The 21,930-nt window shown below is 38.6% G+C and overlaps 1 protein-coding gene across 5 annotated transcripts; it reads right to left on the bottom strand.

Annotated features, from left to right (window-relative positions):
- Nucleotides 1–583: 583 nt before the first annotated feature.
- On the bottom strand, nucleotides 584–15,681 carry LOC149004038 (DNA topoisomerase 1 beta-like). 5 transcript variants are annotated; one of them, XR_016175460.1, is made up of 17 exons: nucleotides 15,209–15,681; nucleotides 12,946–14,131; nucleotides 12,601–12,795; nucleotides 11,464–11,544; nucleotides 7,234–7,293; nucleotides 7,027–7,121; nucleotides 6,775–6,931; nucleotides 6,524–6,649; nucleotides 3,965–4,045; nucleotides 3,778–3,868; nucleotides 3,556–3,689; nucleotides 2,038–2,106; nucleotides 1,842–1,931; nucleotides 1,472–1,575; nucleotides 1,212–1,380; nucleotides 942–1,066; nucleotides 584–799 (listed from the first exon to the last, which is right to left on the bottom strand). XR_016175460.1 is itself a non-coding variant. In XM_089167734.1 (17 exons), exons 2-16 carry the CDS (start codon nucleotides 14,077–14,079, stop codon nucleotides 998–1,000), a joined length of 2,655 nt encoding a protein of 884 aa, XP_089023860.1. In that variant the 5' UTR covers nucleotides 14,080–14,131; nucleotides 15,209–15,681; the 3' UTR covers nucleotides 584–894; nucleotides 972–997. The 5 variants fall into 5 exon arrangements, 4 of the variants coding, with proteins under 4 accessions (XP_089023860.1, XP_089023858.1, XP_089023859.1 ...); XM_089167734.1 differs by having other exon boundaries at nucleotides 584–894; nucleotides 972–1,066; XM_089167732.1 differs by adding an exon at nucleotides 14,883–15,074 and having other exon boundaries at nucleotides 584–1,066.
- Nucleotides 15,682–21,930: the final 6,249 nt, after the last annotated feature.

A 21,930-nucleotide genomic window follows, 5' to 3' on the forward strand; every position in this document is an offset into this window, starting at 1 on the left:
CCCCAATTCCAAGAGAATCATCACTCTACTCAGCATTGTAACATGCCTATTAGCCGAAGTGACCCAAAAAGTTAAGACACTCCTAAACGGGATGGCAACCCCAAACTAAAGATATGTGGAAAAAAAAACAGAAGTTAGGTCATTACCACCCTGAAATTGTACCAACCTAAGTTGGTCAACCGGCAACCTGTAACAGTCATATAACGAATAAATCGGCGGAGAAACATGGCAGTCGTCAAACCTCGACGGACACCGGGCCGAGGTTGCACAAGGAAGAAGATAAACATGTGAAAACACTAAGTAGGGGATTAGAAAACAAATTAATTCATCCAATACAACAGGGATTTTGAATCCCATACTCATTCTAAACTGTACTTGAACAAAAACAGGAATTGGGGTGGGGGGATACAACTCACCATCTAAGGTGGCATTGCAAGGGGGTGGGAAAACTAAATATCACAAATGCTTGAACATTGAAAGATGTAAAGACATCCCAACAGGTGATTCCAAGCAGCAATGATGTAACACCACCATCGAAGAATCACAAATCAAACTCGCAATACAACAGAAATCTGAACTGCACAGAGAAATAACCATGTTTTAAGTGCAACAAATGCTTGAATTGCCAATTAAAACATTAGTCAGCAATACAGATTAATTTTCAATACACAAAAATTAGCTCTGCAATTTGACACTTTTTTGGTCTTCGAAATATCTCAAATGTCCGTAACATATCAAATGTCAGTGATACACAGTCGAGGAACTTCAACGTCCAGACATTGCCACAGCTTTTCGTCTCCTTCCGACCGATCAAACAAATAATAAAGGATTAAATGAGAGATCGTAACCTACATACATGTAAATGTGCATACAACATGGAAATGGGATTTCCGCCTGGAAAAGGGAAGACAATTATATAGGGAAGAAAATTGCACATGTACCAATTGGAGAACTGGTTGTTTCAGGATAACCTTTTGCAAAGCACCACATAAGGATATCAGAATCTGAAATCGGGATCAACATCCATTGCCCAAGAAAACTTTGCCAGTAGGGACTTGTTGAATATCTGCAGATTGTAGGAAATAATTAGCAAGAACTAGCGAGTCCACCCAGACTATTTCCAAAAGAGAACAGCTGAAAGTGTTTCTAAACTGACTGGCAGACTTACTCAATGACAACATTTTCAGTTAACCCACAATGAAAAAACTCACCTTCTCAATGGGAACTTCATGGCGCTTGCACCACGCCACAGATATCCTCGGATCAAGATAGTTTATTTTTGATGTGCCTAACGCTACAGTCTTCAGATCTTCCTTGGTTCTCATATCCCGTTCCATTTTTTCAATCTTAGCATTAGTCTGAACAATTTTCCTCTCAATCCTGCAAATGAAACAATCAAGTTCAAAAAGCTGCTTATAGAATCGAAACAGAAGACATGAAAAAGAATGAAGAAGTTCATCTGCTGCATTACGCTTCGGGAGTTGAGTTCCTCTTTGGCTTCCCATCAGGACCCTTCAGAAGGGGCTTCCCTTTCTTCGCCCTCATCAAATCCTTTTGAAGTTCATCCAGTACATCCTACTCAGAACAAGAAAACTGTCTCAGTTACAAGTAGCACAGACCCTTTTTTGTCTTTTCCCTTTTTTTTTTCTTTTTTCCCCACAGGGCTTAAGGTTAGGAAGAATAATGTGTACGGAGCAGTCACATAGCTCCAATATGACCCTATCATGTCAACCTAATGACTAGTGCGTCAAAAGACCATTACACATGCACCGAATTATCATAACCCCATGCACGGACACTAGCAAGTCTAGTACATCGTAATGAACAGAATAAGACAATACCTTCAACTCATCCATCTTCTCACTCAATCTTGACATCTGCACAGTGTGGGACTTTGAGACAGTACGTTGGTGATTGCATATAATTGCAACCTGTCATATTGAAAGAAAAAATGATAAGACATTAGTTACAAAACCCAATGTGCGCTAAAATTAAGATAAAGAAACACTAGCCAGCCTAACAGCTACTAAACCATACCTCCTTGTTTGCATGTTGATAAACAACAATTTTCTCTGCAACATCACCATCTTTGGTTTCTCTATTCAACTGTAGCAATCAAAAATAGAAGATTATCTCAGCAGGGTTAAAGAAAATGAATAACCCACTCAACATCTACATGCAAGGAAAACATTAGGACACCAGAAGCACCCCCAGGAGGGTGGCAATTCTCCAATGGGCCTGTCTGGCTGCAAAAATAAATCCCAAATTTTTGCTAATGATGGTTCTCATAACAATGAAGAGAACAGGCTGTATACTACCATCCAAAAGAAACTATTAAGTATTACACTTCTATACAACATTTGAGTGCATGCAGTTGATGAATGGAAAGCAAACCTAACTCTCCTAGAACCATCCCTCCCCCCCCCCCTCCTTAAAAAAAAAGAAGTTTCAGATTTGCTTTCTACAGCTATGGTAAGCCTCTCCATACTTTCTACAAAAAAAAAAAAGAAACAAAACAAACAAACAAACAAACAAAAAGAAGTTTCAGATTTGCTTTCTACAGCTATGGTAAGCCTCCCCATACTTTCTACTTCAAATTTCTTCACTAGTTTCTTTTATCATACCATATCAAGCATCAGAGTAGAATTGAGTCCATTAGCATCTCTCTTGTCTTCCTTTTTTTTACATATAAACCAATCCCAAAATGTTCAACAACTTCAGGGCAGACCCATCTATCTGATCTAGCATCAAATGGTGTCACCTCTGGAGAATTCATATGCTCAAGACTTAAGACTGGTTAAAATTTCCATCGTTCTCATTTTCTTTATAGAGAAAAGAATCTCAAATAAAGACCACATTCTTCGAAACAGAAGTGTTCACTAGTCACCCGTCTTCAGCTGGGCTGCAATAGGGCCGGATTGGGCCGGGGTTTGGCAATCCCAAACCCAGCCCTATATATTATAATCTAAGTCCATTTTTGTCGTGATCCTAATTCAAGGCAAAGGAATATTCTCCCTGATCCTAAGCTCTACAAGGCCAAGCCAAGCTCATTCTCGCCCTAATTGGCCCTATCCCTAGACCTAATTGGCCCAATCCTTGGCCATAGCCCCGATTGGCCCTATATTTGACCCTTTCCCTGGCCCTGTCTCTGGCCCTATCTTTATCTCTGATCCTAATTCATTGAGTGAGATCAAGTATCAAGGACAAAATTAGGACCAGAATCAGGGTCAGGGTGAAGGCCGAAAATCAGGGACAGGTCGGGATAGGCCCGGCGGGCCAAAGAGTAATCCCAGGCCCGCCCTTGGCCCTAACCCGCCCTTATGGCCAAAATCTTGAGCCCAAGCCCTATTCGGGCTCAGGGCGGGCAAGGCCGTTAGGGCCGAACTTGCACCCCTACTTCAGCATAAGTCTCGCCAAGGATCAGCATAATGAAAGAATGGGGTCATCCACAATCACAGCGAGTCAGTGAAGGCACTTATTTGACTGGCTTTAATAACCAGTTCATCAGAACACAAAACAAACTGCATGCTTGCAATAGAAAATTTTGCATCTTACCATGTCATCTAAAGTGATAGATGCATTGTATGTACGGAAAACTTTTGCAGTGAGGCCTGGCATAAGTTCCTTGAGATGAGCATTCAGTTTACTAGTATCCAGTTTGTCAAACAGATCATCCCCATCCTTTTTTCCTGGGAAAAAAGAGTAATAACATGATTACCAGTCGAATCTGAAGCAGAAAATATGAAAGGTTAACAATATTAGAGTAAAAATACTCACCGCCTTTGAATTGACCAATCGCTTTATACACAGGAAGTTCAACTTCCACTGTATTGAAATATCTAATGGAATCCTTACCAAGGAAATCAAACTGAAAAATTGGAAAGAAGAAAGGCTCCCATTATTGCCAAGAAAGTCACAAAAATAAGGTAATCACTCAGGGAACAATATTCTGTATGTACTCTACCTGCAACTGGTTTGGAGCAATTAATGTAACGTTTTCCGCCTTCAGCGTGCAGCAACCAACTGTATCAGCCTCATCATCATCCTACAAATAGGCCATCAACAACATTAAGCAACCCCCTGAATATGTATTCAACACATTTAAATGTACACAATAGTTTGCTGCAGTAGAACAGGAGAGTTCCATTTAAGAAGCAATACTTAGCATGCCTTGTAGGAAAAAGTACAAATTTTTTAAATAAAATTAATTAAAAAAAATAACATGGGAAATTTTAAAACTATCTTATTAATAATTGACTATTAGAGTCAGGTCGTAAGAAATCTGTGAATCGGTACCCAATTCTTCCAAATTCAATGCTAAAATCTGGATAGTTTTACACCAAACTAATTTAGAATACCATAAGAAAAGCGACACACACACACACATCCCAGATGATAGCATAAAAATACATAAACCAAGCACTCTGGAAAAATTATACTATTTCAGGCAGAAACTGTTCCTACAGCCACAGAGTAATGAACCAAGAGCAGGGGTCAACCAAGAATGGCCTATATAAAAAAGTGAAGACGTCATGGATGACTTTGGGTAACAAACTAATAAGGCTCAGAATCGAGTTGATGGCCAAAAAGAAAATTTCTGCAGCCAACACTATCTAATTGAGATTATTGCATGGTTGGGGTGAGTTTTTGCTTCTAAGGTTGGACCACGGCACAGCCACAAGGTTGCTTCATTGCAAGATAGAGAGTGCGGGCCTAGCCACTCAAGTTGGGAAACAACCACTCAGAAAAGAGGGGGGGTTAAGCTTGCATACATTATAACCCTTCCTACAGCCCAGTGTTTCGTGCATTGATTATACCCTTTTCAAAGCTTAATTGGGTTGAATAGGGCTAGAAAAAAATAGTAATGATTCTCTAATCAGAATTTAACAGGTGAGAATTCAAAGCATTGTTTAGCAAACCTAAGTATATTATAAATGTGTTTTTGATTGCCACATCCCAATCTTAAATTACTTCAAAACTAAGTGAGAATGAGATGTATGGCATGTATTCCAACAACTTCAGATAGCAATGAAATGTAAAAAACAATTCAGAACACCAGAATATTAAACCATACTGTTGTATACATTACACTGGGAAGTGCACCAAAAGTTATTCCTTTTCCACTAACATTTCTTCTCCCTAAGTGCCATCTGATACTGGCCACGTGCAAGGACCACATGATCTGGCATGCAAACGTGGGGAAGCATCATAGAATTTTACAGTGTACTTCCCTAATAGTCTGAGCTTTTAGGTGAAATGGTAGTTAACATGGTATAGAGCCAGAAGGCCATGCATTCAACCCTTAGGAAGTTCATTGGAATTCCCACCCCCACCCACCCAAGAAGAAATTTTTGTATCCCCACATGCCATGTGATCAATCCAAAACAACCTTAATTTCACAAAATATTTCAGTTTTGGATAAGGTCAAAACAAAATAAGCGCAATAACTAGGTTTTACCATGCTGTGGTTGAAAATTCACAGTATCAACAAAACTTCACCATATTTTAGATTCAAGTATCATTTACTCGAACACTTCGTGTATAACGCATGGTTTAAGCTAAGTTTCATAATTTTGATGAAATTCCGACCATGTCTCGAGTTACAAGACAGTGTTTTTCTTATGCAAATTGCTCTCATACATCTTTGTAATAAAACATGCAGAACATTTGATGATTATGAAATGGTTTCTAACTTTATGTTTACTCATTTCTAAAGCATATTTCAGTTGTTTTAATTGAATGATGTGAGATCTAGCACTAGAAACTGTGTATACAGCATCATACAGCCTAAAGCAAACACTACCACCTCAGGTCTAACGCCAAACTACCATTTTGAGGGTGTTTATATACAGCCTAAGGATTTTATTATGTTTATAAAGGCCCACAACAGTGTTTCTTACAAGTTATTAGACATAATTTAGCCATGTGGGCCTCAAACCAACAAACAACACCTCCCAGGTTTCAACCGGAATTTCATTGCTTTTAGCTAGCTCAAAACCCTGCACTTGGCCTATATCTTGACCTTATACCCTATTTTTATCATTTTAGTTTCTCCAAATTATCTCCAGCCCGATGCTAAACTCAAGTCATTCCAGCTGGACAATTAGTATTAAATTCATTCCAGCTGGACAAAAAACTAGCAACCAAATCTTGTTAAATACAATTATTACTTTACACCAAGCATTGCATACAAAAAAGGTAGCAGCTTGTTCCTCCTCCAGAGTCCTGACCCATTATTCATTTCGAAAATCTTGGAATTTCTAATCTTTCAACAACCTAGCCACAGAAAGAAAATTACCAGTTATCCAAAATGCTACAACAATATACAGGAATAGCCACTGAATCATCATCTATATTCTGCACATAAGTGCTCTCATAAACAAGGGAAAATTTTATGTAAGATGTTGAAACCAACAAATGGAGAGAAACAATATCTATTCTAGCATTCTGTGAACTTGAGAGTCAAAGCAGCTAAGACAAGTAAATGTGATACATAATTAGCCAAAGCATTTTCACAGGTCACCTTCTCATTGCCTGCCCTGAGAGCCAGCTTATCAATAAGGTAAGTTGCGACTGCTATTTGCCGCTTTGTAACATCTTTACTCACAAAATCCTTCGTGTAAGTTGCCCTAATATCATGAATGTAGTCCTGCAGGCAGATTAGCGCAGATTAGCAGATATAAAATATCAGATATTTGTATCAATTATCCTACACATGTAAGACCACATAATAACAATCAGGAGCTATCAAGTTGCAATGTAGGAAGAACTTACCTTCAGTAACCTTGCCTTCTCGTATTTCTCTTTGTCACTTTGCCCTTTCAAGGAACTACTAGCAGCCAAAAATACATACTTGAATTCTCTAGGGTTGATTGGATCATTCCAAAATGCCAACCATGTGACAGTATTATCATGCTTTACTTCCTTCCATCTGTGCAGAAGACGCAAAAGTTTCAACAAACCCAACAAATAAACCTAACCATCCCCAAACAAAAACAAATTTCCATTGAAATGATATTAAAGAACCTTTCACCAGGGATTGGACATTCTGGAACAGGTGCATCTTTTCCTATATTTATTGTAATATCACTGGGCCTAATGCGTTTTTTCAGCTTTCCCATCTGACACCAGAGGAATAACAATCAACAAAGTTTACAAAGTTAGGAATCAAGATCATTTGACAACAAGGCTAAACACAAGATACCTAAATCTATACTTTAGACATAATGATACCTTTGGATGTTCTCCACGGCCACGGAACAACCCAGGAGGCTCTACTCTGAAATTCCCAACCTAAGATGTAGACAAAGATACAAAAGTCAGCCTCTGACGGAAAACGGATTGTTCATATAAACAATAGAGAGAACATGCTCATCTGCGAGAGGGGGGGGGACCACAATCAATCGCTATAACTAGATAGTGGTACAAGGCCTTCAAATGCCACTGGAGTCAACATGAATCTGTTTAATTTGAAAGCCACTTCAGGTTTAGCCAATAAAATCATCCAATAATAGTTTTAGCAGAAAGAACATCAAAGGAAAACTAAAAAGATTCCTTGAATCTTCATGAAGTTAGGGCTGCTCCTGTAGAGCACAAAATTATATAAATGTATCTTCTTAAATGCAAATTAAAAGAAGGGGGGAAACTCCTAAGATTCCTAAACAAAAAATAAAGTCTAAAGCTTGCAAACATACCCCACTTTCTAAAACAAACTGAATAAATAGAAAAAGATATAATCCTCCCAATGAAAATAAATTCCTAAAATCCAACTAGACCAAAGGATCTGGTTCTATGTCCAACTCCCCAAGTTTGGATTAATCCATAAGAGCTTATTAATTGTAGAGATGGCTAGAAATTTGCACGAAGGACAAACTCAAGGTGAGCATTTGTTCCTCTGGTAGAGTCTACGATAGCTTTCTTGACCAATAATTGCAGTCTTACTCACTCCCATATCCAAGCAAGCTTTCTCTTGTGTCCATACGATCATCCTTTGGCAGCATTGTCAGTATTAATCTCTTGGACTCTCGGGTAAATGTCATCAATAAATCCACACCTCCCCTCCCCCCCCCCAAAAAAAAAAAACACCACCACCACCACTTCCGTTCATCCATCTTCCAACCACTCTCAACCCAGATTATAATGCCCTGAGAAGATTTACACAGTTCATAATATTGGCAAACAGAGAACTCAACAAATTCATAATCCTCAGTAGCAATAATTATCTGATTGGTATTTGATAGTCTCTAGCACATATTGCAAGACAATTTCTTCTTTTTGCCTTTCATCAATTAACATAGCAAGCTTCCTATTGCGTATGAACTCTAAACTTGAACAGGAACGCATGGCCAGGTTTGTCTCAGGATTGCTACGGTCCCACACAAATAAGAAGACACTCAAGTTACTGGCAGAACCCACAAACTGAATGAAGTTTATGATAACAATGTCAGAATTATAAATAACAGGAACATTAAAGGATTAATAAGGAAGAAAGACGGGTGTAGAGGGAATTGTAATTTATAAAGTAGAAGTTCTCTTGCAACAAACTGGAACAAGAAAACATGGTTATTTATTTAAAGAAATGGGTGAAAAACGGGAAATCTATCTTGGATAAATAATACCACGGGGATGGAAGATTATCATCCTACCCTGCAGAGAAAATGAAACAACAAACGAGCAGCCCAATGGAACAAGGTACCTTGCCTATCAGAACTCCAATGGCCTCGAGAGGCTAGTGTGTGGTTCCGAGACCAAATCCATGTCAATTATTCCAAACCAGTGTCCAAACAATACACAGAGAAGAGGGTTTCAAGCCTGCAACAAAAGCAGGTAGTGAACACAAAGTCCATGTCTGCTAGAAGGCAGGAACAAAGGACTCCGGCAAGGTTTGGCCACAGGATTTTGCACATAAGCTCACCCAGCAGGATCAAGTCAGATCCTTAAGTTTTGCATGAAAAGATTTAGAATATAGAAGGACCAGTACTCTTCTTGCGCAAACAGCTCAGGTTAAGACTGAATAAAACATAACCACGATGCATAGATAGGGAAAGGGAGAAAGTAAGTGGGAGATTAACCGCGATTGCACCAAAAGAATGCAAGACCACTGATTCAAAAGCAGGTATAAAAGATTAAGTTCCACTTTTCAACTGTCTGAACTCCCCCCCCCCTTTTTCCCTGGACTTGGAGGAACCTATACCGCAAGGGTGAATCGCTCCAAGTAAAAGGAAACAAGAAGAGGCTGAGTAGAGGAAGAGAGATTGCTGGCAAGGAGACGGATCCTTCAGCTGTGACATTAATTTGGTTTTGGATCAGAAAGGGGAAGGGGAGGATTCTGAGACAAGGTTGCATAGAATATAGGAAATCTAAGAAGAAAGGGAAGAGGAAAGAATAGTTCACACATGCAAGGCCACACAGCTATCAACCAACCCTCAAAATTTCATTGTCTAACCTATCCACTATCCAGTATGTCGGTTACAACCATATAAATAAGAAAATAAAATACATTAACAAGGAAAAAACCTGATAAGAATTCCTAACAGAACACTAATACTTGCAAACATATCTCACTTTCTAAATTAAAACAAGAGATAGCAGCATCCTCCTATATAAAAATATAAACCTAAATCCTAATAGATCAAAGACCCCAATTTGGGCCCAGTTCTCGGTCTGGGTGTCTTAAGTTTGCCGCTCTTCAAGTAAAGAAAGAGATTGAGAAGCCGAGGACCAGTAGAGCCTGCATGGCCGGGAAGGCCCCTAGACTATTAAACAATGTGGTTACAAAGTAAGCTCAGCCAGTTAAGGAAAGCTCAGGTTATGAAATCGCTTAGCCATTAATTAATTAAGGTGCTACAGCTTACGCAGTTGATCGGATCAGATAGCCCTTCGGGCAACCAACCAAACCTGGCACAGGTGAGAATAGTTCAAGAAAGAGAAGGGGAACCAGGTCTAGGACCTCTAGGTCACCCATGGAAGCATATCTGCATCACCTCTCCCGCCAATCAATCATAGAATACCCTACTGAATAGGATTTGCAGATCAACAAAGTTGTCTTGATCAATAGGGAAAGTAAATTTAGTAAAGTTCTGGCTAACTAGGTGGCATGTAGAAACTCCTTATCAATTTGCTCTTGGTTACTTCTGTAAGACTGCAGACGAAAGAAACTGCTATATCGGACACTTCGAAAATCCATTAAATGTCTCTGTGAGTTGGCACCCAGGTAGAAACAAAATTTAAGACAACTTGGACTTGCAGCACTCCTAGTATTTCCTGGTTTCATGATCAACTGTTTGTCTATCCCTCCACTCCCATATTCCCATGCTTGAATATGGGAAAAAACCACAATGGACAGTACACTGTAAATCCGTTATGCTCTATTGCAATCTAGCAATGAAGATTAAACATCTAAGGTGTAGAAAGTGGATTTCTTCACTTGAGCAGTAAGGACAAGATTCTAACTAAAATAAAACATCTGGAGCCTGCCCAAAATGGTATTGATGTCCTTCAGTGAATTCAAGCAGGAATCTGTCCCTTGCTGCTGGATAGCCCTTTTTATTTGAAACTCTAGGGCTGCATCCTGCAGATTCTCCGACAGCTGAGTTTATTCCCCTAATATTCCATGGCTTCTCAAACTGAAAATTAACAGACTGGACCCTTATCTAAGAAGCACCTCCAAGCTAATTCCTGCTGTTAGCCTGTTACTTACAGTGCTAAAATGGACAGGAAGGAAAGAAAGAACTTTCCAATGGCTCAGAGAGAATGACATCCAAATGGGCTAGTGTATCTCAAGACGCTTTTTCTTTGGGATTCAACCTCAAAAGAGCCTAAGAATTCAAATGGGTCAGTTTTCTTCCTTTTTCTTCTTTGGGGGTTGGGGGGATCAAAAAGCCCTGTACTTGGTTTTTGTATCCTTCTCTCCACAAGTTCCTTGCTGGATCCCATGCAACACAGAATATTGGTGAGTTATCTCATTGTTCCCTACCCCAGATTAAAAATAATACCCTACCAACTGACTTTACTTCCTAAGCCGAAAACAACTCCCGACACGCACAAACATTTATCCCCTACCAACCCACTTTTGCCTCTTTCGAAAACCAAAACAACTCCACACACACACACACACACACACACATACATATATATATAGTCTTATTCCATCTTAATAGGGTCCACTACATGAATCCTTAAGGAGACAGTAACAAACAAATAAGAATTAAAAAGGATGGGACATATGGCTTCACCACAAACTCTAGGACACCAGCCATAGCAACCGCTTCCTAACAAGCAATAGTGTCAAAAAAGGAGTCCAAAACAGAGGACAGCACAACCATATCTATGAACAGCATCCTAACAATGCCTAGAAAAGCAGTGTAACACCAGAGAGCACCAACAAATCATCATAATCCAATATATATAAATTTGTTGCAATGGCAGATAGATATCACAAGCACATATAGAAATAGGGGCCACCTTCTCTTTAACACCATCAACAACAGCCCACATGTATTTCTCCTCTTGTTTCAATTTCTCTTCTTTCACTGCCTTCTTCTCCTGCATATGGGCAATAAAGAATCATCATCAACAAGTTTCTCAACTAACAATACAAATGTAACAGTTTTACTTTAAAAACATGAAATCAATTTAAACATATCCAAGACAACCCAGCCTAGGCATACTTTGTCTAATGCAACCCCACATCCAAAGGACCAATATAAGTTCCTCAAAACTAAGAAAACGGTATAAGATCAACAAGGTAATCTAATTTTGAGTTACCGCCATACAACATGGCACCAAGAGTTTTATAGCATTGAGTAAAAGGCATACCCAGTGCATGACACTCCTGCAACTGCAAGGCCTGGGAGGGTCATAATGTGTATAAGCAGGGGGTCAGGGAGGACAAACAACAAGTAACGAACACAAGAAAGCTCAAAACCAGATATCTACTTTGTGATGCAATTTTGCTCCAGGGTGCTGGTACAGTCACCACAAATAAGAAAGCAATAAATTATAAATTCATATGGATGGTAGGCTTCCATCAAATGGATAGAAAGAGGGTAGAGGAAAAAACGGTCCCCAGCTCACTTAAATAATTCGAATTTCCAAATTTGGACAACTTGTGAATGCAATTTTGCTCTAGGATGCCAGTATGGTCACCACAAATACAAGACGTGATCACTTTTAGAATCATATGGCCAGCAGCCTTCCCTTAAATGCATAGAAAGAGAGTGTCGGAAAATATGGTCTCAAACTCCCTTTAATTAATTCCAATTTCCAAAACTTCTTCTGGTGTTCTTTTGGATGTTAGTCGGTGATATTGTTTGAACCAATACTTATACCATACAAAAACACAGGTGACTAGCAGATAGAATTGTCTAATCCTTACATCTGCAGGTATCAAAGATATTTGACTCTTAGAGAAAGTAAATGAGACTCAGATACCTAAATCAAACTGCTTGAATGATGCCATTATGCAACCAAACCTGATAATTCTCTCAAAATTCTGGATCCTCATGTACAAACTGTACACTGAGCACTGAATAGTCAAGTGGTCAACTTACATACTGCACACATCCTATGTTGATTAGGACAAAAAAGAGCACTGCTTACCTCTGTACTCATCTGTTTCTTCTTCTCTTTTTCCCTCTGATGCCACTCATAAATTGGTGTGAAATCGCAAAGCTCAAATTTCTTAATGATATGATTTTTACCAAGTATCTGCCTCCAATCATTCATGAAGTTTTCTATAAATCTTGGTTTGGTTGCATAATCAGTGTCTTTCATCACAGCAAACATTGTTGCGACCTGCAGAAAGCAAATACCCTTAGCAATAGGATCAAACAACACATTAAACCATTCATACTTTGTGACGACGTCAGACTAGGAAGAATACAAGGAAAAGAAAATGAATCAGTTCAAAAAATAGAACTGCTTTATGAAAAAGAAAAAGCCCACCTCCTCCTGTGCTTGATTTAAATCAACTGGCTGCCCATTATAGAGCATCTTAACGCCATGGGGCTTATACGGAGGCGGGAAAATGACACCATTGTGTACCAACGTAGTCCATTTTTGTCCTTCACCAGAGCCAGGTGGAACTTTGGTTGGCTTGGAATATTTAGAGTTCTTCACAACTTTCTTTGACTTCTTGACTATTTTCTTTGATGAAGTAGAAACAACCTTTGTTGGTTTCTTTACGGGTGTTGATTTATTAATCGAAGGAGCTGACTTCTTCATTCTCTGGGCAATAGGAACATTGTCATCATCATCATCTGTCCGAGCTTCTGCTTTCACTGTTACTTTCACCACTTTGGTCGGAACAGGAGTAGCTGAAGGTTTCAGCTTTTTAATTGAAGAGTGATCTGAAGTACTTGCTTCACTCAAAGGTCTCTTATTAACACCTTTAGAGAACTTTGATGTTTCACTATCACGCTTGCTGGATCCATTTTGCTGAAGCTTAAAAGACAATGGTTTCTTATCCTCATCAGAGTCATAGGATATCTTGCTGGATGTCCCTCCACTTAGCTTCGACTGGAACTTCGATGACAGAGGAATATTGTCTTCCAAATCTTCGTCAGACTTTTTAATGTTTACCTTTGTCTTTACTGATGGTGATGACTTACAAAAAGGTGAACTATTAGGTGACTGATTCTTTGGTAATGTGGCAGGAGTAGTAGCAAGTCTAACACTCAATGGTTTGTCATCATCAGAATCATCTGTATCCTCATTTGGTTTATCCTGATTCTTATTCAAAACCTTCTTCTCCTTGTTAATTTCTATACTCCGTTGTGAAGAATTTGACTTATTTGCTATTGAAGTTGACGCATTTGAACTTGCTAAATTTGATTTAACTGGTGGAACCTTTGCAGATGAAACAGCTTTGTCCTTTTGCAGACCCGAGGTTTGACTATTTGGAGCATCAGAGACACTCCTCATTGATGATCCATCAGGCCTTTGTGATGATGATTTCTTTTCTGGGTTCAACTGAGTTCTTGTAGATGCTGTCTTACTCCTTTTAAAAACTGCAGGTCCATCATCCTCTTCACCATCATCAAAAATGTTTGGTTTGATGCGAGCATCAACAGCAGCCATTATATTTCCCTGCACTATGTTGGCAGTTGTATCATATCACTACCTGCATAAACTGCAATTCAATGTCAAATAATGTCAAATAAGTTAACAAACTCCAAAAGTCAGGCAGCCAACATGAAGTCTTACAAAAGAACATAAAACATGAACACAGATACTACCAATGATAAGGAACAAAATTCTTAGTTAATAGTACACAAGATGAATCTGCAGCTGTTCTACCCCAGCAAACAAGAAGATGATAAAATAATTGAAAAGGACAATTCTTATCATCAAACAAGGTATACCATATAAAATAAGTAAGAAAACTAAATCTTAAACGTCCAAACATATAAACTACATCATTCCACTCAAGTAATTAAACACCCCACGCTAAAGAACATACAAGTAAGGCCTTTACCAGATGAAATGTGACAAGGCACACCCAACACCCCTCTCATCATCCCCCAAACCTCATTCTCTCTTCACTCCTTCCCGCCAAATAAAAGAAAAGCTACAGCAGTAAGAAAACGCATGTACGTGTGTGCAGCATAGGGTTTAAGGCAAGCAAGACTATTTCATTGAATGGCTCCAAAGATAGCAGCAGAAAAACATTATATCGAAAAGCTCTGAAAATCATGGACGGAAAATCAAAGACTGGCCCTCCGCATATCCAACACCATGGAATCTGTTAATATTCACTGACAAATCGGATAATAAAAATCCAGTGTATAAAGTCCAAACAAGTAACATCTCTAAATTATCTTCTAGCCATAACCCAACAGAACATCGATGAGCTAAGATCACTGCAGAATCCAGCAAAATACCTCTTTTTCCCCTTAAAGAGCTCTTCAGTTATGCTTTTTTCCATTCTCTATGCCATAAGCACCAACATAACGCAACAAAAAAATGCACCGTTTTATCCATAAAGTATCAGTTTTCTCTTCAGACCCAATCTAGGAAATTATAAAGGGGGCGGGGGAAATCCCCTCCATGCTTCGAGCTCTACGGCGGGAAGCCTAAAATAAAATAAAGAAAGAGGAAAGCATTATCTTGAAGAAAGGCTGAACCTTACATGAAGAACAGATTAAATGCTGCAACTCCACATTACGAATTTACTAGTCCATATAATCTCCTACAAGTTGAAGCTTACCGATGAGTCAGATACTTGTTTCAGAGGCAACGAACCATGCGAATGTTACCAACAACCCCAAATCTTCTTCTACTGTGAAAAAAAATCAGCTCAATCAACCAAAACGCCAATAAACCCAGGTAAACTGATACTCGTAGAAAGATTTGGCCGCAGGAATTTCTTATTTTGTGTTCTGTAGCTCGTAACAGACCCTTTTCTAAATCTTTCGCTAATCAAATCCCTTGCTCAACCTCTTAGGTCTCGAAGATAATCCGATAAACTACCATAAGCCACACAAACTCGCCAAACTTTCTCCACCGCCACAATAGATTAAATAGATACAAAACCCTTGTTCTTCTTCTGCTGTTCCGATTTGGAAATTTTGAAAGAAACAAGCCCTCTCTGGCTTTCACATCTTCTCTTCACTTTTACTTTTCCCCTAATTTATATGAATATGATCTGCCCTTTCTCACAAACTCCGAAATAGCAGCCGTTATTTTTAGGGAAAATTCTTCGTGCATGGTTATATCGTCTGAACCAAAGTGATGTTATAGTCTTTGAACCGGTTGGTTCGATAGGTTCGGCTCCAAAACACTGGAGGTGATGGTCTACAGGTCCCAAATTCACTCTCGAGTGGTTTAATAACTCCTATGTCTTAGTTTTAAATCCCCTCTGCTCTTCTATTTTTTCACATTGGACAGTTGTGTGCTCTTCGACCTGGGCATGAGATCACTACGAGCTTCTGTGAATTATAGTAGACCTCCGGTATGACCATGCTAATGGGGTCAGTGCTTATGCTAATAGTTCACAGGGTCAATGCTTACATAGGTCAATAGTCATAATATTGCCTAGCAGGGGCACAAGGGCACCACTAGGTTTGCGTTTGGATTTCGGTTTGGCCTTGCGTTTTTGAGATTTATTAGTAAAACCAAACCGGGTTGGTTTGAGTTCTTGGTTTTATAAAATTGATAGTAATCAAAACCGAGCAAGAGTGGTCGAGTAAACCAAAAGCAAACAAAACTATTCAAACTCGAACTCTCCGATAAAGTTCTAAATTGATTTGGTTTTTGCTTTGCAATTGTAAAATTGCATCTCAGACAGTTGGGTTCGAAATTAATAGATGAAATCACAAAAGTTGATTATGAACCGCTTATAAATCGGGTACGTTACCGAGTTCAATTTTAGTTTCAATCTTTGCCACTTTCAACTCTAAGAAATGGTTCAACCAATTGGAACCAAATATGTACCCCTATGTAGATCAAGACAATGATTAATGGAATTATTATATTTATCTATTACATAATCTTAGTTTTGTGTTCATAATCTTAATTTAATAAATATTAAAAAAATAAATGTTGCAAGTAAATATGTGTGACAAGTGTAAGAAGAATGGGGAGAGGATAAAATGGTGACTTCCCTGTTACAATTGGATTACTTCAAATATTAGCTTTAAACTCAAATTTGTATGCAGATATGATTGATGATTTAACCAATCACATTCAAGATGAAGTTTCTTGGTGAATGCTTCTTACCGATGATATGATTTTGATATGCAAGATACAAGTCGGGATTAATACAAAATTAAAATCATGAATAATAACTTTGAAATCAAAAGACTTTAAACTAAGTAAAGCGAAGTCCGAATATTTAGTATGTAATTTTAGTTGTAATCATATGAAAAATAAAGTGGTGCAATTCAATAAGGAGATTCTTCAAAGTGATTATTTTAGGTACTTTGACTTGTTCATGATTTTTTTTTTTTTTTAAGATAGCAATATAGAGATAATGTTTCCAAATAATTAAAATATGGTGGATGAAGTGAATAAGTGCAAGAAACCAATTTTGTGGCTCATTCCTTGGCCCAGGAAGCCCTAGTGCTTGAGACTGCACTGGTTTGACAAAATTCAACTGCCTGGTTGAAGGAGCATGTTCCTCAGTCAGAGCCTATGTCTCCATCAATATAGTTGTGTTTTCTACCCAAAAAAAAAAAAGAAGTCAGATGTAATTGACATATTCCTTTAAAGCTCAAACATAAATTCTATAGGACCATTATACCATCAGTTATAATATACGATTTTGAAGGTTAAACTATTAAGAAATATAATAGCGAGAAAGGATATATGTATAGTTTAAGCCTTATATCCAGTGAGGCCTCGATTAGAACTAATTGGCAGACAATAACCCATATTGTTGCTTTTTGGGATAGAGGCTAATTGCTTGATGTTGTTGTATAAGCTCCGTATTACTCACGCATGAGGGGGGATTTTATCAAGTCCACATCCAATTATCTTTGAATGAACGACACATGTCCATCAATCACATCAAAAGGTTCACATTAAATTAAAATAAAAGTTTTTATAGCTTCTCGATTTTTCCTCAACCTTTGGATGTGACTGATGGATATATGTCTTTGATCCGAAGAGAAATAGAGGATTCATTTATGACAAATAAATGGACCTATAAATTTCAATTTATGAGAGTTTTATTTTAAAGACGCTCTTTAATTTATGAGGAGTTTTATATTGAATAATTCCCTTCTTTAGGGCTACGTAAAAACCCCCTTTCAAGTTTTAATATTTTCAACTTTCAATTACTATCCCAAGTTTTTTTTTTTTGGTACTGGTGTTTTTTTTTAATACTGTAAATGAAATGCCGCCAGATGGGTGCGAACTCAATATCTCCTCATGGGAGTTTGGGCTTTTAACTGCTCAACTAATGCACCATTGGCAAGAAAATCTTCTATCTTTCCTTTTCGGGTCTAAAACCAACAAATTGTGAGCTAGAGTCATTGGAAATGATTTGGATCGATAAAACCACAACATTTAGCCGAAAACATTGTTGTCTCGTTTATCGATGATCATTTTGTCATTTTGTGCTATTAGCCATCAATTAGGGTTTGTCTGAAAACCTTGTTGTGTGGTAGATATTGTTGTTCCAACATCCGAACCATTTGAACTGGTTCGAATCGACTTGTATCTGATCTTGAAAATTTCTCTATGCTGAATCAGCTCTAACTAAATCATTAGACAAGGTGCCGATCACGATTCATTTCCGAAGATCAAGTCAGTGTCAACTCATAGTAGGTGAGAGATCAAGTGGATGAACACTGAGATTCATTGTTGCAGACTTGCAGTTGCAGAGAGGGAAGCAAAAGCTAATTAATTACAAACGAGCCAAAACTTATTTGTATTGCCAAATATCTTTCCTTGGTTCTCTATGGACCGTCCGATTTCTTATTATGATCTTATGGCTTAGACCAGTCTTTAAGTTCGAGCATCGGATTTTAGTTGACTAGCGTTTGCTCGTTGACTCTTATGGTTCAGACCGGTAATTGGTACTTTTCCTATAACAAATATGAATCAAATTGTTCAATATTTTGGGAATAGTAGCTTTAGTCTTATAAACTTAGAAATTGTCATATTAGTATTATTCTTGTTTGCAAAATCCAGCTAAAGGTTACATTTATAAGTATTGTAGGTCCAACACCATCTCTTTAACATTGATTATTTCCTTAAGTAGTTATAATGAATTCATTCGATTTGCATGTGTCAGGCAAGTTGCTAGTGTTCATAGAGTTAGGATAAAACTCCTCATGAGATTTATGTGATAAAGTGTATTTTTCTTTGTCAACCTAATTGGTCCATGCATATTGAGTCAAACTCAGGCGTTCTAAAGGAATCCGGATCATCACCACAAAATTGGTGGGTCCCACAGATAAAAAAAAAGTCCCATCACCTAACCCCTGGGCCCCCTGTAATTTGTGGTGGTAAAGCCGTCGGGGAGCACAAACGACGGGTTGAGGATCCGGACTCTTCTAAAGAGGCCAGGAGAACAATAAGATTTGATCAAGCTGTGATCACCCGGGAGAGAAGATTTAACCAATTTAAAAGATTTGTTCACAGTCTTTAACCATCTAAAGGCATTAAATGATAATAAAGAAAGGAAAGACAAATCAACAAGAAATAAATAGAAAATAAAGTAGGTAACTTGTAATTACATTACAGAGGATAAAATCATCAACAAGACTCTATTTTTCTTTTAGAAATAACAAGTGATGCAGATCCTCTGCGTTTGAGCTGGACGTGCACGTTTAGCGGTTTAGGCGTCTGCTTATTTTTTATAACCATGGGCAGAGCATTCAGGGGTGGATGCATAAACGCACGCCTTGCTTAGATACAAAGAATATGGACTAAACAACAAACACTTCGATCTAATTAATGCATAAACCTAATGCTGGACGGGGACGTACCCTCACATTGAGGTGAACCAGAGTAAAATTAATGTTTCTTCCTTGTTTTTTGTTCGATTGTATGTGATTGATCGCTCTAATCGTAACACACCAAGTACGTATTCTTAATATCCCAATTCCCAGATGGCCTAGGATTTTGAAGGAACAACCCTATCTTTAGGGGCAACCTTTGTTACCCTTATTAAGATGGGAGCCATTGACATCCCATGCCACAATATTTCCATAATGATGAAGCACATATAACACAACCCATTAAAATACAAAATTTAATGGCACCAGAAATTGGGTTCATGAGAAGAACTTGGCTGAATATGTCAACAAATTACAAACCAACAGAAAGATGAACCTATGAGAATACGTGGTCATAGTTCTCTTATACCCTCCTGCAAACTTGGCCGAGGGACAAGACCAAGTTTGTTACATAAAAAACAAAACTCACGCTGAGCAAGAGGCTTGGTAAACAAGTCAGCAAGCTGATGACAAGAAGGGACAAACCGAGTAACAAGATGGCCCAACGCAACCTTCTCTCGTACAAAGTGGTAATCTAACTCAATGTGCTTGGTTTGAGCGTGTAGAACAGGATTCATAGTCATATGCAAAGCACTCAAATTGTCACAAAAAAGATCAATAGGACGAGTTTGGGAAATACCAATATCACATAAGAGAAAACTCAACCAAGTTAGCTCAGCTATAGTAGAGGCCATAGCCCTGTATTCGCCTTAGTACTAGATTGAAAACTTGTAAGTTGCTTCTTGGCACTCCATGAAATATAGTTGGCACCAAGAAAGGTACAGAATCCGGTAGTGGAGCGACGTGTCACAGGACAGCCGGCCCAATCAACATCAGAAAATCCATAAAGATGTAATGAGCTATCCCGGAGAATTCGAATCCCATAATCCATAGTGCCTCGAAGATAGCGTAGAATATGTTTCATAGCTAAAAAATTAGTCATCGTCGGAGCATGCATCGACTGACAAATGGTATTCACCGCATAAGACAAATCTGGTCTAGTCATGGTCAAATATTGCAAACCCCCAACAATACTCCGATATAAAGTAACATCATGAAAATGCCGAGAATGAGACACCGTATAATGATGAGACACCATAGGAGTGGTAATAGACTTACAATCCTCCATATGAGCACGACGAAGGAGATCAGAAGCATATTTGGACTTTGTCAAACATAAACCATAAGGTGTAGAAGTAACCTCAATGCCAAGAAAGTAGTGTAAAGAACCCAAGTCCTTCATAGCAAAGGTGCAGCCCAAAGTGGTAATAAAATACTATAGAAAAATCTCACAATTCCCGGTAAACACGATGTCATCAACATATAAATTAAAGAAGGATCAAAACACGCGGTCCATTACGATAAATGAACATGGAACTATCAAAAAGACTACTCATGAAACCAAAATTCAATAAAAAACACTAAAACGATCAAACCAGGCACGTGGTGCTTGTTTGAGCCCATACAATGAACGATGAAGTTGACAAACAACAGCTGGCTGAGAAGAATCCACAAAGCCAGGTGGTTGGGTCATAAGCATAGGAGTTGTCAAAAAACCGTGTAGAAATGCATTTTTAACATCAAGTTGCCGAATCGGCCACCGTAACACAGTAGCAATACTCAAAACAAGCCCGCTTATTTTTGGTACCATGGGCATGGACAAGGCATTGAGGGGCGGATGCATAAACGCACACCCCGCTTAAATACAAAGAATTTGAACTCACTAACAAGCACTTCGATCTAATTAATGCATAAACCTAATGCTGGACGTACCCTCACATTGAAATGAACAGGGTAAAATCAATGTCTCTTCCTTGTTTTCTGTTATCGATCGCTCTAATCGTAACACACCAAGTACATATTCTTAATAGCCCAATTCCCAGATGGCATAAGATTTCGAAGGAACAACCCTATCTTCAAGGGCAACCTCTGTATCCTTATTAAGAGGGGAGCCATTGACATCACATGCCACAATATTCCCATAATGATGAAGCACATAAAACAACACATTAAAAGACAAAATTTCAAACCAACGGGGGTTGGTCCAAGTGGTAAGCAGCTTGGTCTGCTTAAGCAAGGTTCTGGTATGAAACTTTTTGGATGCAAAAAATTCGCGCTGGGAAACTCACCCACCACACCATTGTGTGACCCGGGTCGAACACCGGATTAGTCAGGGCAAAGCCTTGAAACCGGTTTTGGCAACCCAAAAAAAAAAAAAAAAAAGACAAAATTTCATGGCACTTGGGTTCATGAGAAGAACCTGGCTGAATATGTCAACAATTACAAACCAACAGAAAGAGGAACCAACGCATTCGCAGTGACGAATCTGTTTTGGGAGCTTGATCTGGTATTTCTTCTTGACTGAGAGATCAAAGAACTCGCGTGTTTCTTTTCCCTCATCGCCCTTGTAATGGAGCATCAGCCATGGAATTTGAGGCGCTGGTGGGTAAGATTCGTCGGATGCCACGGAGTTCCATGAGTTGCA

Source organism: Hakea prostrata, chromosome 9, assembly GCF_041222555.1.
Source record: "Hakea prostrata isolate BN-2017 chromosome 9, UWA_Hpros_2, whole genome shotgun sequence".
Taxonomy (NCBI): Eukaryota; Viridiplantae; Streptophyta; class Magnoliopsida; order Proteales; family Proteaceae; genus Hakea; species Hakea prostrata.